Here is a 14167-nt window from a genome sequence, read left to right as displayed (position 1 = left end):
TAGACTTATGAGATTAAAATATTTTGGTCATCTGTGAAAGTAAGACAAATTGTGAAATTTTCACACACGTACAGTTCTGTTTTTAATAATTATTTACATTCAAGATTGATTTATCTACCCTACCCATTTACCAAGACAGTTATAGTAATTTCTGGAGATAGGTAAATTAGTCTTGATCCTGTCAATTAGTTTTCAATTATAATCATGTCACTTACCAGTTGGTAACCCCCCCACGTCTGTGCTGCTCTCCTTTCCTGTTTGCTTCCCCCTTGTTCTCTTCACACTAGATAGACAGACTCACTGTTCTGTGAGTAACAAGGAATACTCTTTTGAGATTTTTCCTGAGCTGTTCCTTATGTCAACTATAGCCTATATCCAAGAAATACAAAGGATTTGTTTATTTTCTTCAACTCGTTGGTTTAAATATTTTCAGGGAAGCTTCACGATGGCAGTACTTGTGGCGTGATTCCCACTCAGCAGTGTAGAACTACCACGTTTTCTGGCCGTTATCTCTAAACTCTAACTTAGCTATGCAAGTCCTGGCGCCTTTGAAAAGCAATAAAACACTGGCTAGGTAGTACTGTTTCTGAGGGAAGGAGTTTAAGGGAATCTACTTACTGTCTCCTTTGCAATACAAATTAAGCAAAGATACTAAAATTTGGTTTGATTTTTGTAGATATTTCTAGGTGATTATATTTCACATTCAAGTGAAGATGATGAATCCACTAAGTGCATGGGTTACTGCCCTCAAACAAACCCACTGTGGCCAGATGTTACTCTGCAAGAGCATTTTGAAATTTATGGAGCTGTGAAAGGAATGAGTGCAAGCGACATGAAAGAAGTAATAAGTCGGTAAATTGATCGTCTTCAGGTTGCTTTTGCTATGTGGGTCAGGAAATGTATATTTTAGTTTTTTAAAAGTTTAAAACAATCATTTTTTGTAGATTATAATTTACTTAGAAAATTATAATTTTCACATTCTTTACAGAATTAGGATACCTATGAAAAAGGACAACTCTTTATTTGTATTTTTTCTGATTCTTTGTTATATTTTGAGACAGTCTTACCATGTAGCCCCAGCCAACCTTGAACTCAGAGATCTATCTGCCTTTGTTCTTAAGTGCTGGGATTAAAGACAGGTGCCAGCACTGCCTGGCTTCATTTTCCTATTTCTAATTATAGGAGGAAGGTACCCATAAATGATGTGAAAATTAAGTGAATCATTTATTAAGACAATAGTTTGTTTAAAATGATATAAATTGGAGCTTTTTTTTCTTACCTAATTATACCAAACATTACCTAAGTGACTCTTTTACAGAGAACAATGTTAGTGATCATGCCTAATTTATATTTGTATTAATTAATACAGATCCAGGTACATTAATTTTATATTGACCATTTTGCAGAATAACAAATGCCCTTGATTTGAAAGAACATCTTCAGAAAACTATAAAGAAACTGCCTGCAGGGATCAAGAGAAAGGTACTTTTCACGAGATAACAAATGCATCTGTTTTACTAGTTCAGTGCTTTTCACTCTCTGGACAGACATCCTCAGAGTAAAGTCTTAGTGCGGTCTCCCTCTTTCTTCCATCTAGCTGTGTTTTGCTCTCAGTATGCTGGGGAACCCACAGGTTACTCTCTTGGACGAGCCGTCCACAGGTATGGACCCCAGAGCCAAACAGCACATGTGGTGAGTATGAGACTAAAGACTTTTGCCACAGGGCATGACATCATCATGGTTTACAGTACTGTAACTGATAGCTTCCTGTCAGCAATGTATACATCTTGATTTTATAAAATAGTAATTAAACATTTAGCCTTTTAAAGCTTTTATCATATCTTTGTTAAAATTTTAATGATATTTTATATACTACAGAACAGTGGTTATTAAAATAAATAGTTCTACTTTCTGAATTGAGTTTTGGAAGATTTTCCCTAGTCATTTAATGGTAGATTATGTTTTTCATAATACTGTTTTGAATTTCAATGTTATAATTTATTGTAGTAGTTTAAAGAACTAGTTGGTCAAATAATTTTTGATCCTTAATTTCCATGTTTATAAAGTTTAAGGTTTAACTTAGATGTATATTAATTTTATGAATATGTAGCTTTTTTATAACACAAATCACATTTTATCATACATTGATTCATTCCTTCATGCTTTTGTTTTCTCTCTCTCCCTTTTTCTTATTCCTGGGGATTGAGACCAAGCTACTGTCAATTGTAAGCGAGTGCTGTACCTCTGAGCTGTACATTAGCCTGGTTATTGTACTTTAAACCCATGTATATCTTTGAAGTAATGAAATTTCTTTGCATTTGTCAAGTTTTCAAACTAAAGAAAAGTAAGTTATAATAGAAAAATCATAGTTTGGTAGGATATAATAACTTATAGCAATTGATATTGGGTAAGTTTTAGTCAAATAGTTGGATTTTGAAAAACTACTTATCTCTATTAGCAAACAGGTTTATTCCTCTTATTTTTTTTTAAATATTTTGTAGGAGAGCTATTCGAACTGCATTTAAAAACAAAACGCGGGCTGCTCTTCTGACGACTCATTACATGGAAGAGGCGGAGGCCGTCTGTGACAGAGTGGCAATTATGGTGTCTGGACAGTTAAGGTAGGTGTCTAAACAGCATACCTTTCAGAGAAGGAATTTAGAAAGCTGCATTAATTTGAAATGTCAAAACACAATTCTTATAGTTTTTAAAATCTGATTTCTATGTAATTTCTTGGAAACACATAATTTTTTTATAAACTGTGTCAAACTACCTGTATTAGTATATTTTCAGCCCTTTGTTTGTTATTTAAAAAATATTAGACTATTTTAAAGTAATAGGAATTATTTTGAATTATAATACAAAGTATAAGATAAATATTTGAGTTTATATCTACATAAATAAATGATTGACTGGATAAATAAATGTGGGCAAAGAGACAAATTTACCTTACACAATGATTTCAAATAAAATATGTCTCTATGGTTCCCTCAAAGGAAGCTTACCCTTTCCTGTTCCAGGTTATACTGGATATAATCAGTTTCTCCTAGAAAATTGAGTAAGGAAAAGGGGAAGTAAAACATTCACAGTTGAAAAACTTACAGATATCTTAACTAAGCAGTGTGTACAGATACTGCACATCCCTGAACATGACATCGAGTAATGAGAAGCATGCTTCAGAGTGCGGTTTTCTGTCCAGAAGTCATAACCTAGCTTAACATGAGGAAAATAACGAGCAAACACAAACTGAAGGGCATTCCAATAAAACATCTGATCAGTCATGGAAAAGGGATGAGTTAGAAGTGTCATTAACTTTGGAAACTAAAGAGTCATAACAACTAAATGTAAAACAACAATGTGAAACAGAATCCTGGAACAGAAAAGACACTACTGGAAATCTAACAAAAGCAAATAAACCCAGCTCTAACCTCAGCTAGATCTGCATAATGGAGATTGCTTGATTTCGACAATAGAAGAAGAAAATGTTAGGTAACATGAGACTAGATATAGTGTGTGCGATGCGTGATGTTTGCAAGTGCTATTCATGTAAATGATTCCCAGAGCCATGTTCTCCAAAAAAATGTGGTAGAGATTTAAGTGAGAAATGATTCTGTGAAACTATCAAGAAACTTTAACTTTCTCTTTTAAAAATTACTTCAGATGTATTGGAACAGTACAACATCTAAAGAGTAAGTTTGGCAAAGGCTATTTTTTGGAAATTAAATTAAAAGACTGGATAGAAAACCTGGAAATAGACCGCCTTCAAAGAGAAATTCAATATATTTTCCCAAATGCAAGCCGCCAAGAGAGGTAACAACTTTTAAATATATTTAATATGTTTTATAGAGTAGAAATAATTAAAGGTTATCTTTTCCGTTTTATTTCTGCCTGTCTTTGAGTATTTTATTCATGTACTTTATTGTCACCAGTACTGGACTGTGCTGTCAGAACAGAGGTTTGTATATACTTCACAGTTACAATTGCATGGTATTACCCTATCATTTTACACAAAGTTTTAGGAAAATGAATAACAAAGTATAGTTTTAGAATTTGAATCTAAAAATTAAACTTCAGCTTTCAAACATACACAGTAGTTGAGTTTTGTTTTTTTCTGTATTTATCTTTGTTTTTCAGCTTTTCTTCTATTTTGGCCTTTAAGATTCCTAAAGAAGATGTTCAGTCCCTCTCGCAATCCTTTGCTAAGTTGGAAGAAGGCGAGTAGCATTTGAGAATATTGTAAGATAGTTTTCGAACAATGGAAGGATTCTATTTAGAACTGGGAGCCAGATTGTTGTTGTAGTTGTAGCAAATAATATCATCTTTCAGTATTTTATTCTAAGATAAGTAAACATGAATGTGTGTATAGATACGTACGTATATGTAACAATAGTTAAAAAAGAATTAAGTGGTCAGGAATTTGAGAGGGGATGTGGGAGACACAGGAGGACTTGAGGGGAGAGAAGGGAGTATAATAATACAACTCCAGTACTCGTGTGTGTAATTCTCAGAAACATAAAAAATTGAAACATATGTACAATTTTTTTATCATTCTCTGGGAATTCTAAATAGGACAAAATCTTTTATCTTACATATCACCATGATAGCTCTAGACTAAGTATTAATTCTGAAAATTTTACTTTCCTTGTAATGCCTTTATGATTAAAGGAATAAATTTACTAACAGAATTTGGTATTAGATTGGATTGCAGAGGGATTTGAAGTGAGTGTAGGAAAGCTTACAATGGCCAATGGTGAGAATCTAATTTAAGAATCAAGGACAGGCTATATAGTAGAGGTTGGAGAATGGGGGGTGGGGGTAGAGATCTGACACCATAATAAAACAAAAAATAATGAGGAAGGAGATACAGGAACGAAAGTGGAGGTAAGTTAGAAATTGTGAATTAGGTCAAGTAACATTAATCCTGACTGTTTAGGGCTGAGAATCAGTAGTGGGCATGGGAGAGAGAAAAAGAGTGAGACTGAGGGAAATAATGTTAGGCAGCTTGTTTTATTTATTAAAAAAAAAGTGGCACGTGAGAGAAAAGAGATGAGACAGACCTCAGGTGGAGGGGTTGTTTATTGGGGAAAAGTGAATGGGAAAAAGGGAGAGGGGAGACTGGCCTCTGGGGTCAAGAGTAGCAGAAGAGAAGAGGAGAGGAGGGGAGGGGACGGAAAGGAAGGCGGGAAGGAGAGGAGAGAGAGAGATGGGAGGTGGACAGGCTCCTTCTAAGGGGACTGCAGTGAATGTGCACAGAGATGCTCTTAGTAGTCAGGCCAGTGCAGATGTCTGAACAACTTCAGTTTTGAATGACTTGTTGACACAGTTTTTAAAAAACATTAGATACCTTGCAAGTTATTGCCATTTCATTCCTTAAAAATATCACTGAGTAAAATGCTATTTTTATGTTTTAACAGCAAAGCACACTTTTGCCATAGAAGAATATAGCTTTTCTCAAGCAACACTGGAACAGGTACTGTAAAGTTAAATTAGAGAAGATCACTACATAGTTAGGTGTATCTATTAGCAATTGCTTAGGGTTATATTTTGGAGTAATAGTATAGACATTTAAAATTATGTAATTAAAAAATGTACTTATTTCATGTGTGGGTGTGAGTCTACAAGGGCCACAGCATTTTTGTGAGACCAGAGGACAATTTGTAAAAATCAGTTCTCAACCATGTGGGGCTTGGTAATTGAACTGAGGTCTTCGGACTTGGCAAAGCTGAGCCTTCTCACCACTCAATTTATAAGTACAATTATATTTACAACTTTAGCATCCTCTTTGCTTCTTGTTCAATTTTATTTTTAAATACCTTTAATTGAAAACTCACATTATTTACATTTATTGAGTGAGTACAGTGTGATGGTTTGATATATACATACAATATTGAATAATTAATTCAAGTGAATTTTATCTTGTTAATTTTGAATAGGTTTTTACTCATCTTTGTAAATACTTGAAAAGACTCATGGTAGCATTTCATATTAAAATACTTGATATATTAATAAGATAATTTGTTAACCCTTTGTCTTTGTATCTAATGGATGTAATTTGATTTGCTCAAATAGTATTAATATCAATAAATTTCTTGATACTTTTTAATAGTTATGGCATTGTGTCATGTCTAACAGTTAAAAGTTTTTTGAATTATAGAATTTTTTTCCCTCTTATCTAGGTTTTTGTTGAACTTACCAAAGAACAAGAAGAAGAAGAAAATAGTTGGGGGACTTTGAGCAGCACACTTTGGTGGGAAAGAACACAGGAAGACAGAGTAGTGTTTTGAATGTTTATTGTTCACTGCTTACTGACACTGAATTTATTTATTCTTTTAAAACTGATTTTAAAAGTGTATTACTTGAATAGTAGTTGAAGAAACATGAAAGCACTTGGAAGTTTCTTAAACTCCTTAATTTATATGCTATTGCTGTTTTGCTTTCCTTCAAATAAATTTGTGTGTAATTGTCAAGCAGCAGCATGTTTATGTCTGAAGTATATTGAATGTAGTCAATATGCCATCTTTTCACTTTTCACAAAACTATTTCTTAGCAGCTTAAAGAAATTATGAAAAAATTATTCTGAATAATATGTAAGCTTATATTATCTTACATAATTTTATATTTCTCCAGTGCTAATTTAGAAAGACTGATATGTGACTAATCAATAGAAATGAGAATTAAGACAAAGAAGAAACTTGGCTTTTCCTTTAAAATTTATTTGTAAAAGAAACTCTTGAGGAAGTTGGCATCTGTAAAAGTTCAGGTATGAGGAGTACATCCGCTGGGTGGCAGTCCTTAATCATAGTAAATAAAACAAAGTGATTTCCAATATGGCCAATTATATGTTTCAAGTTACATTTCTTTTGCCCGCATTACAATTCAATATGTTTTGGTGATCGTAATTCACGAAAAGATTATGACTAGAGTCTTAGTGTGTAATAGTCTGGTTCTCTGAAATGACGGTGACAGACACCTGCAGAGGGAGGAGAATTGTCTGTATCTTCCCCCAGACTCCCGATGAAGATTAAAAACAAAAAGCTTGTTGCCTTCCTCACAAGGGGCATGCTCAATTTTATTCTTTAATAAGAAATTTATTGGATGACCACTTCTATTGCTAAGTTTTATTACTTGATTTTTTCTTAAGTTTTAAGTAAATCAATGTATCAGTGTATCTATTTCTTTAAAAAGTCATCTTCTAATCACCTTACAACATGATAGAATATAGTAACTACTTTAGGGATTAAATTAAGATATAAAAATCAGAGTTTCACCCTTATGACAGATTTTAAATATATGATACTATAATCTTAGAAATATTATATGACTCATATGACAGGTATGCTAATATAAATGATGGTAGTTGATACTACATTTTAATCTGTTAAAGTGTTAACTTTGCAAAAGACAAGTATATTGTGGTGTGACTTTTGCATTACAGAGACATAAAGAACAATGTCATAAAGAACAGAGGACTTGCTACTAACTTTAAATAGTCAAGCTTTCAATGAAGTTATTAATTATTTTGTGTTGGGAAGACTTAGTGAACTTTTATCCTGTTGGTTAATGAAACACCTGTGGTTTTAGGCTAATTTAAGTGTTCCTTTCTCAGTACAAGGTACATGGCCAACACTTCCTTCCATTGCTTTGACAATTCCTGTCCATCTTCTCAAAGGTATCTGGTTAGTCTTATATCTCAGAGGTACTCTACTCTAAATGAGCCATCCGACAAGTCCGCTTAAATTTTATGGCCCATAGCTAAGTTCTCTTAAGATTTCGTTGGCAGTAGCTTGCCTCATGAGACCAAATTATAGTTTTAGATTCTTTAGAATCTTACATTTAGCTAATGATTACTACATGACAAATATAGTCAAGACATATTTAAGAGGAAGTGTTTATCTTTGCTGATAAAGTATAAATAGCACTTTGTATTTTCTAAGCAAGTCACTGCTAAATGGTGCCGTAAAAGAGTTATCTTTTAGTATTTAAGTACTTTGGACCTTTCTTTGGGGATGTGATTTTTGTAACTCTGTAACCTAGAACATATACCCTTAAAACAAACAAACATAAAAACCAAACAAACTGTATTTACAGTTTCCTAGGGCAGTTACTGAAAAGGTCAGTTTTTTTTTTTTTTGAAGCATTTGACCATTCTAAGAAAGAGTTATTCCATAAAGATGGTGACCCACTGTCACCCGCTTTTCCGTATAGACGTGTCACCGTCTGTTACCGTGTCTGAATACGCAATGATGTAAAGTACAGTTCTTCTTAGGGGTGGAAGTTGGGATTCTATTGTCTAATCATTTTCTTGTCTGTTGTGTTCATCCAGTTATTTTATTTTTCTGTACATAGCACAAAGTTTTGTAAAATTTTAGATAAGACCCTTGAATAGAGCTTTTAGTGTTCACACATTGGGGAAATGTGTTTTGGTCATGAATTAAGTTTTTCTTTTGGAAGCTTATATCCACCCTCCCCTTTAACTTTTTAAAGTAGTAACTGACCCAAGAAGTACAATTTAAACAATTTAACATTTAAACAATTGTTAAAGCAAGGGTAAATGAACTGGGACAAAAGTAGACGGAAAGTCACATAGAAGTTTGTCATATTGCAGTGTATAGTTTGTTTTGTGCATATATTTATTTTAAAATACGTTAAATTATTGCTCTCAGAACTTCGTTCCACATCAATACAAGTAAACAGATAACTATATTTGTTAGGCAAAAGATGAATACAAACAGCAGCATCACCTTCCTGCCTTATCTTTTCCATCTGCGATCAAATATTAGAAGTAGAATCAAGGCGAAGCTCTACTGAGTGGCTGAACGTTGAAGGCGGTGCTGTCTTCAGCGGAGGAACCAGTTGGCGGCAATGGGAAGCATTCTCAGTGCTCTCAGTTTACTTTGTGTGGCTTCTTCCCACTCTCACCTTATTTTTAGTAAAAAGCAGTGGGTTTTTATTTCAAAAATTATTTTATATTTAATTGGCAAAAAATTATTTTTAGTCAGTTTTGGATTTCACCATTAAAAGATTTTTTTCCAGTAATTTATTTCAGCACACCTTTCAGTGACTGTTTTTAGAATGAGTTTAGGTAGAATGATGAAGTGATTTTTTTCTCTGTGAGATCTTGTGTTCTATTAGAAGAAGGATAGATACTTAAATAATGGTAAGGAAATGCTCTGCTGTTAGTACTAAAGTATCTTCTAGGCGCACAATTAATTTTACTAGGGTAGTGTTACTGTTTTCATGTTTCTTTGTTGGCCACTCAACATCTCATTCTGATTTCGCTTTTTGCTTTTGTTAAAATGCCATCATATGTTTTCATGTATATATTAGTAGGCATTGATTTTTTTAAGATAGTGAAAACTTTTTCTTAATATATTTTTAATACTGTTAACATTGGTTTTTCCATCTTTTTCCTTGAAAATAGCATATTACATAAAATGAAAATGTATTCTCAGGTGAATTATTTTTGTATCAGCTATTCTTATAAGGTAAAAATTTACTTATTTTCTATTCATAATGTATTATATGTAAGCAATTCTCAATGCTGCCCTTTAAAAATGAATGTGCTTATATTATTAATAATAAACTTTAAGAGCTAAAACTCTATGACAAACTTTATTTTCTCTACTGAAATGGATTCTTTGTTACTTAGTGTTCATAATTATATGCGCGACTTAAATTAACAGTTGAAGCTACACTCTGTAACTAAAATAGTATTATCTCTTAAGGACCTGTATTAAGTAAGGGATAATGAAATGTTGGCAAGAATTGTGATTTAACCATGTTTGTACTTTAAAGTTAAATTTAGGTTTTTTTAATGTTAAATGTATTTTATACAAACAGCAGTTATTCATTTATAGTGAATACATATTTATCTATTTCCTTAAAATTTAAAGTTAATCTGATTGTTTTACTTACGCAGCATTCTTCCCAAAACTCAACAAATTGAGGGCTTTTTTTTTTAATGTTAAGAGGTCAAGTTCTGAAGAATTCAAAACATCTTAAAACTAGGCTACATGTGCTTGCTGTTGTAATTACACAAATGTGGACTCCTGTGCCCTCGTAGACACACCGAGAGGCATGTTTCCATGGTGATTCTAAATGCCATGAGCCTGACAGTCACGGTCTTATCACAGCTGCTTATTTAATTTAATAACTGGGGTGATGAAAGGCCCCGTGATGAGCTAGCATCAGCAGTTACAGGTGTACCACCTAGCTTTACAGCCGCCACGGCGGCCTTTCTCAAAGTTCAGACTTGTAGTTGCGAGCTAGTACAATTTAGGTTTCATGTTTGTACAACTCAATATTTTCTACTAAACTAAGATAATACATAATTTTACTATTATATTTTATCTAATAACCACATAATAATAGAGCCTTCTAAGATCTCTCAGACTCTCTTACCTTTGATCTTAAAGCCTGGCTGAAAACCCTTCTAACTGAGCTGCAGTTTTACTTTGCTGTTTTAAAATGAATATATAATAATTTTTCCTCTTTATGAGATGCAATATGATAAATTCTTTTCTTTTTTATGTTTGGGATTGAGCCAGGAGCTTGTGTATGGTAAGCATACAGTCTATTCCTGAGCTGAGTACCTGCTACTTTGAGTTAGTCTAAATGTTATAGACTACGAGGTGTTTTACTAACAGAATGGCACCATTATTGTTTTGGAACATTGCACCAGCCATTATTTATTAAAATCTCTTTGACATACAATTGTAGGAAAAGGTATTGAGTGATAATTTTCACTGGTTGCTGGATAGGAATTTCTTTAATGCATTGTACGAGAAGATGACTCTGGGGCCTCATGCGTCCTAGGCAAGTGCTCTGCAGAAAATGGCCACACCAGTGTGATTAATATTGTTTTACAGTAATAAATACATGCTTGATATTTGTTTTCTACTGATTATATTTAAATTCTCACACATTAATGTATATGAAATCACAGTTGTAACTGTGTTCAAAATTATTTGTCACGTCTTATAAATTGGGTGCAATTTTATAAGATATATTGTGATTCTGGAGAACAAAGTAGGTTATTAAATTTAAAGCAGGAATGTATGCAATGGGGATGATAAAAATCTGAATTATCAAAGTAATGTCTTGTTTTGTTTTTTTCTTTATTCGAGACAGGGTTTCTCTGTGTATCCCTGGCTGGCCTATGGAACTCGAGCTGTAGACCAGGCTGGCCTTTAACTTAGAGATCCACCTGCCTCTGCCTCTTGAATGCTGGGATTAATGAATGGCATGTGCCACTACCGTTCGGCAAGGTAATCTATTTTATAACTATTTATTACGGTAGATATTAAAAGTAGGTATAAGAGGGTTTTTTTTAAATATTTATTTATTATGTATACAATATTTTGTCTACATGTAGTCCTGCAGGCCAGAAGAGGGCACCAGACCTCATTACAGATGGTTGTGAGCCACCATGTGGTAGCTGGGAATTGAACTCAGGACCTTTGGAAGAGCAGGCAATGCTCTTAACCACTGAGCCATCTCTCCAACCACTGAGACAGGGGGGCCGATCTATTGGGAGCTCACCAAGGCCAGCTGGACTGCTACTGAAAAAAACATGGGACAAAACTGGACTCTCTGAATGTGGTGGACAATGAGAGCTGACGAGAGGCCAAGGAGAATGGCACAGGAACTTTCATCTGGCGATGGATCGAGAGAGAGACAGAGACCCAATTTGGATCAACCATCTGAGCTCTTAAGGTCCAAATGAGGAGCAGAAGGAGGGAGAACATGAGCAAGGAAATCAGGACCACGAGGCGTGCACCCACCCACTGTGACAGTGGAACTGATCTATTGGGAGCTCTCCAAGGCCAGCTGGACTGGGACTGAATAAGCATGGGTTGAAACTGGACTCTCTGAACAAGGAGGACAATGAAGGCTGATGAGAAGCCAAGGACAATGGCACTAGGTTTCGATCCTAATACATGAACTGGCTTTGTGGGAGCGTAGCCTGTTTGGATGCTCACCTTCCTGGACCTAGATAGAAGTGGGAGGACCTTGGTCTTCCTGTAGAGCAGGGAATTTGGACTGCTCTTCAGTATCGAGAGGGAGGGGGAGTGGACTAGGGGGAGGAGAAGTGGAGTGGGGATAGGGGGAGGGGAGTGGGGGGAGGGGGCAATATGTGGGAGGAGGGGGAGGAAAATGGGAAACGGGGAGCAGTTGGAAATTTTAATTAAAAAAGAATAAAAAAAGAAAAAAAAAGTAGGTATAGGAAAGGAACATAAACTACTTACAAAGAATGTGTTCAATGCTTGTATGGTATAGTTTGAAGTTTAGACCTCAAAAATTCTTCCTGGTTGTGGGTGTTTGAAAGAAAATGGCCCAAAAAGGATGCGGCACTATTAGGTGTGGCCTTGTTGGAGCAAGTCTGAAGGTGAGCTTTGAGGTCTCATATATGCTCAAGTCATGCCCAGTATCTCAGTTCATTTCATGTTGCCTGGGAGATATAGAACTCTCAGCTTCTTCTCTATCACTATATCTGCCTGCGTGCCAGCATGTCACCATGATGATAATGAACTAAACCTCTGAAAATGTAAGCCACCCCAATTAAATGTTTTTCCTTTATAAGAGTTTCTGAGGTCGTGGTGTCTCTTCACAAAAAATAGAAATCCTAACTAAGACACTGGTGTTAATTGACCTCTAGTCATTAAAATAAACGTAAGTATGCATTATTTTAAGAAGCAGACCCAGAATCTTGTCTTGGTCCTTACAGACTTTACCATGCATCTAAAAATTACAAAATATCTATAGTACACAACTGAGAAAAAACAGAATTTTGTTGCTCAGAGAGCCACTGGACATATTTTAGTCATTTTGATTTGTTGAAGTCAAAAGAACTTACATTCTCAATTTACAACTTAAATGCCGAACTCTGTGCTGGAGAGAATGACTCTCACTAGCAATGTAGAAATTCCAAAGTTATTTATTTGAAGTTATTTATTACAATTAAAGTTTTCATTTAAAAAAATCTCATTAGTCATAAGGAATTAATCCTGTCTAATGGAAGAAGCCCCAGTCTTAAAAACTACTGTGATAAAGGTAGAGAAAATGGATAAATCCTCTGAACACTAGGAGGCAGCAGAGGGCTGCAAAAATGGATAAATCCTCTGAACACTAGGAGGCAGCAGAGGGCTGCAAAAATGGATAAATCCTCTGACCACTAGGAGGCAGCAGAGGGCTGCAAAAATGGATAAATCCTCTGAACACTAGGAGGCAGCAGAGAGCTGCGACGAAGGGATTCTCACTGCCTAAACCTAGAAGGGAATGGATAAGGCTTCTTGAGCAGAGCCAGCAAGGCAATCTTGGAGACCAGAGGCTGAGATCTACTGAGACAGATGATTGTGTAAGTGCTAGTCTATTTGGGAAATCGTGACAGGACTCGGGAGATAACACAAAGGACAAGAAATACGAAGTGAGCCAATATACAGCCCCACGCGTTTGTCAAACTGAAAGCAGAGAAGCCATTACAAATACAATTGTGATGGTATTTGTAGGCTCAAGGCAAGGATTAAATCACTCGGTTTCAGTCACTCCTTTGATTCCTTTAAGTCACAAAACCTGGAAAATTTCAGATATTCTACAAATAATCATGGGTTTTTTTTAATGTGTATGAGTGTCTTGCCAAGCATGCATGTCTGTGCGTCACATGCATGTGGTGCCTGCAGAGGCCAGAAGATGTCAGAATCTCCAGAACTAAAGTTCCAGGCAGACAGTGGTGAGCTTCCATGGGGATGCTGGGAATCAAACTCTTCTTCTGGAAGAGCAGTTTGCACTCTTAACCTCTGAGCCACCTCTTCAGCCCCCAAATCAGGGAAGCTTATTTCTTATTTCAAAAGCAGATTGTACTGATAAGTTGAAAAACTGAGAAGGAGATGAGCAAAGATGGGGAAAGAAAACCCTTAAAAAGGAATTGTTTGGTGTCATCTTTGTTAATAGAGAGTTTCCTACAGTCTCCAATTTGTTTCCATATCTCTCAACTCTATTACTTTCAGTAGTAAAACCAGTATTATTCATGCATTTGAAACACATTTATTGTTTCTCTTACAGAGTCATTTAAGGATTTAGTTGGTAATTCCCACAGCGAGAGTATCAAGATAACATAGGAAAATGTCATTTTTTGGAGTATTTGAAAACTAATTTCTAACCATCAGAA

At 35.0% G+C, this 14167-nt stretch overlaps 1 protein-coding gene across 2 annotated transcripts in view; it reads left to right on the top strand.

Annotated features, from left to right (window-relative positions):
• Positions 1–12594, top strand: part of Abca5 (ATP binding cassette subfamily A member 5) — a 74827-nt gene extending 62233 nt beyond the window's left edge. Inside the window, exons 32-40 of one of the 2 annotated variants that reach the window (XR_009057390.1) lie at positions 677–852; positions 1407–1482; positions 1598–1692; positions 2502–2621; positions 3661–3810; positions 4135–4214; positions 5415–5470; positions 6177–11312; positions 12221–12594. Coding sequence is in view for 1 of the 2 variants with exons in the window: in XM_057774266.1 (XP_057630249.1) it covers positions 677–852; positions 1407–1482; positions 1598–1692; positions 2502–2621; positions 3661–3810; positions 4135–4214; positions 5415–5470; positions 6177–6284 (861 nt within the window). In the remaining variant the exon portion in view is untranslated. Of the gene's footprint in view, positions 1–676; positions 853–1406; positions 1483–1597; positions 1693–2501; positions 2622–3660; positions 3811–4134; positions 4215–5414; positions 5471–6176; positions 11816–12220 lie in introns of those variants that run through there. The other variant, XM_057774266.1, reaches the window with a different exon arrangement.
• The last annotated feature ends 1573 nt before the right edge of the window (positions 12595–14167 follow it).

The sequence above is a fragment of the Chionomys nivalis genome, chromosome 7 (assembly GCF_950005125.1).
Source record: "Chionomys nivalis chromosome 7, mChiNiv1.1, whole genome shotgun sequence".
In the NCBI taxonomy this organism is placed as follows: Eukaryota; Metazoa; Chordata; class Mammalia; order Rodentia; family Cricetidae; genus Chionomys; species Chionomys nivalis.
This window is presented reverse-complemented; position numbering and strand designations above follow the sequence as displayed.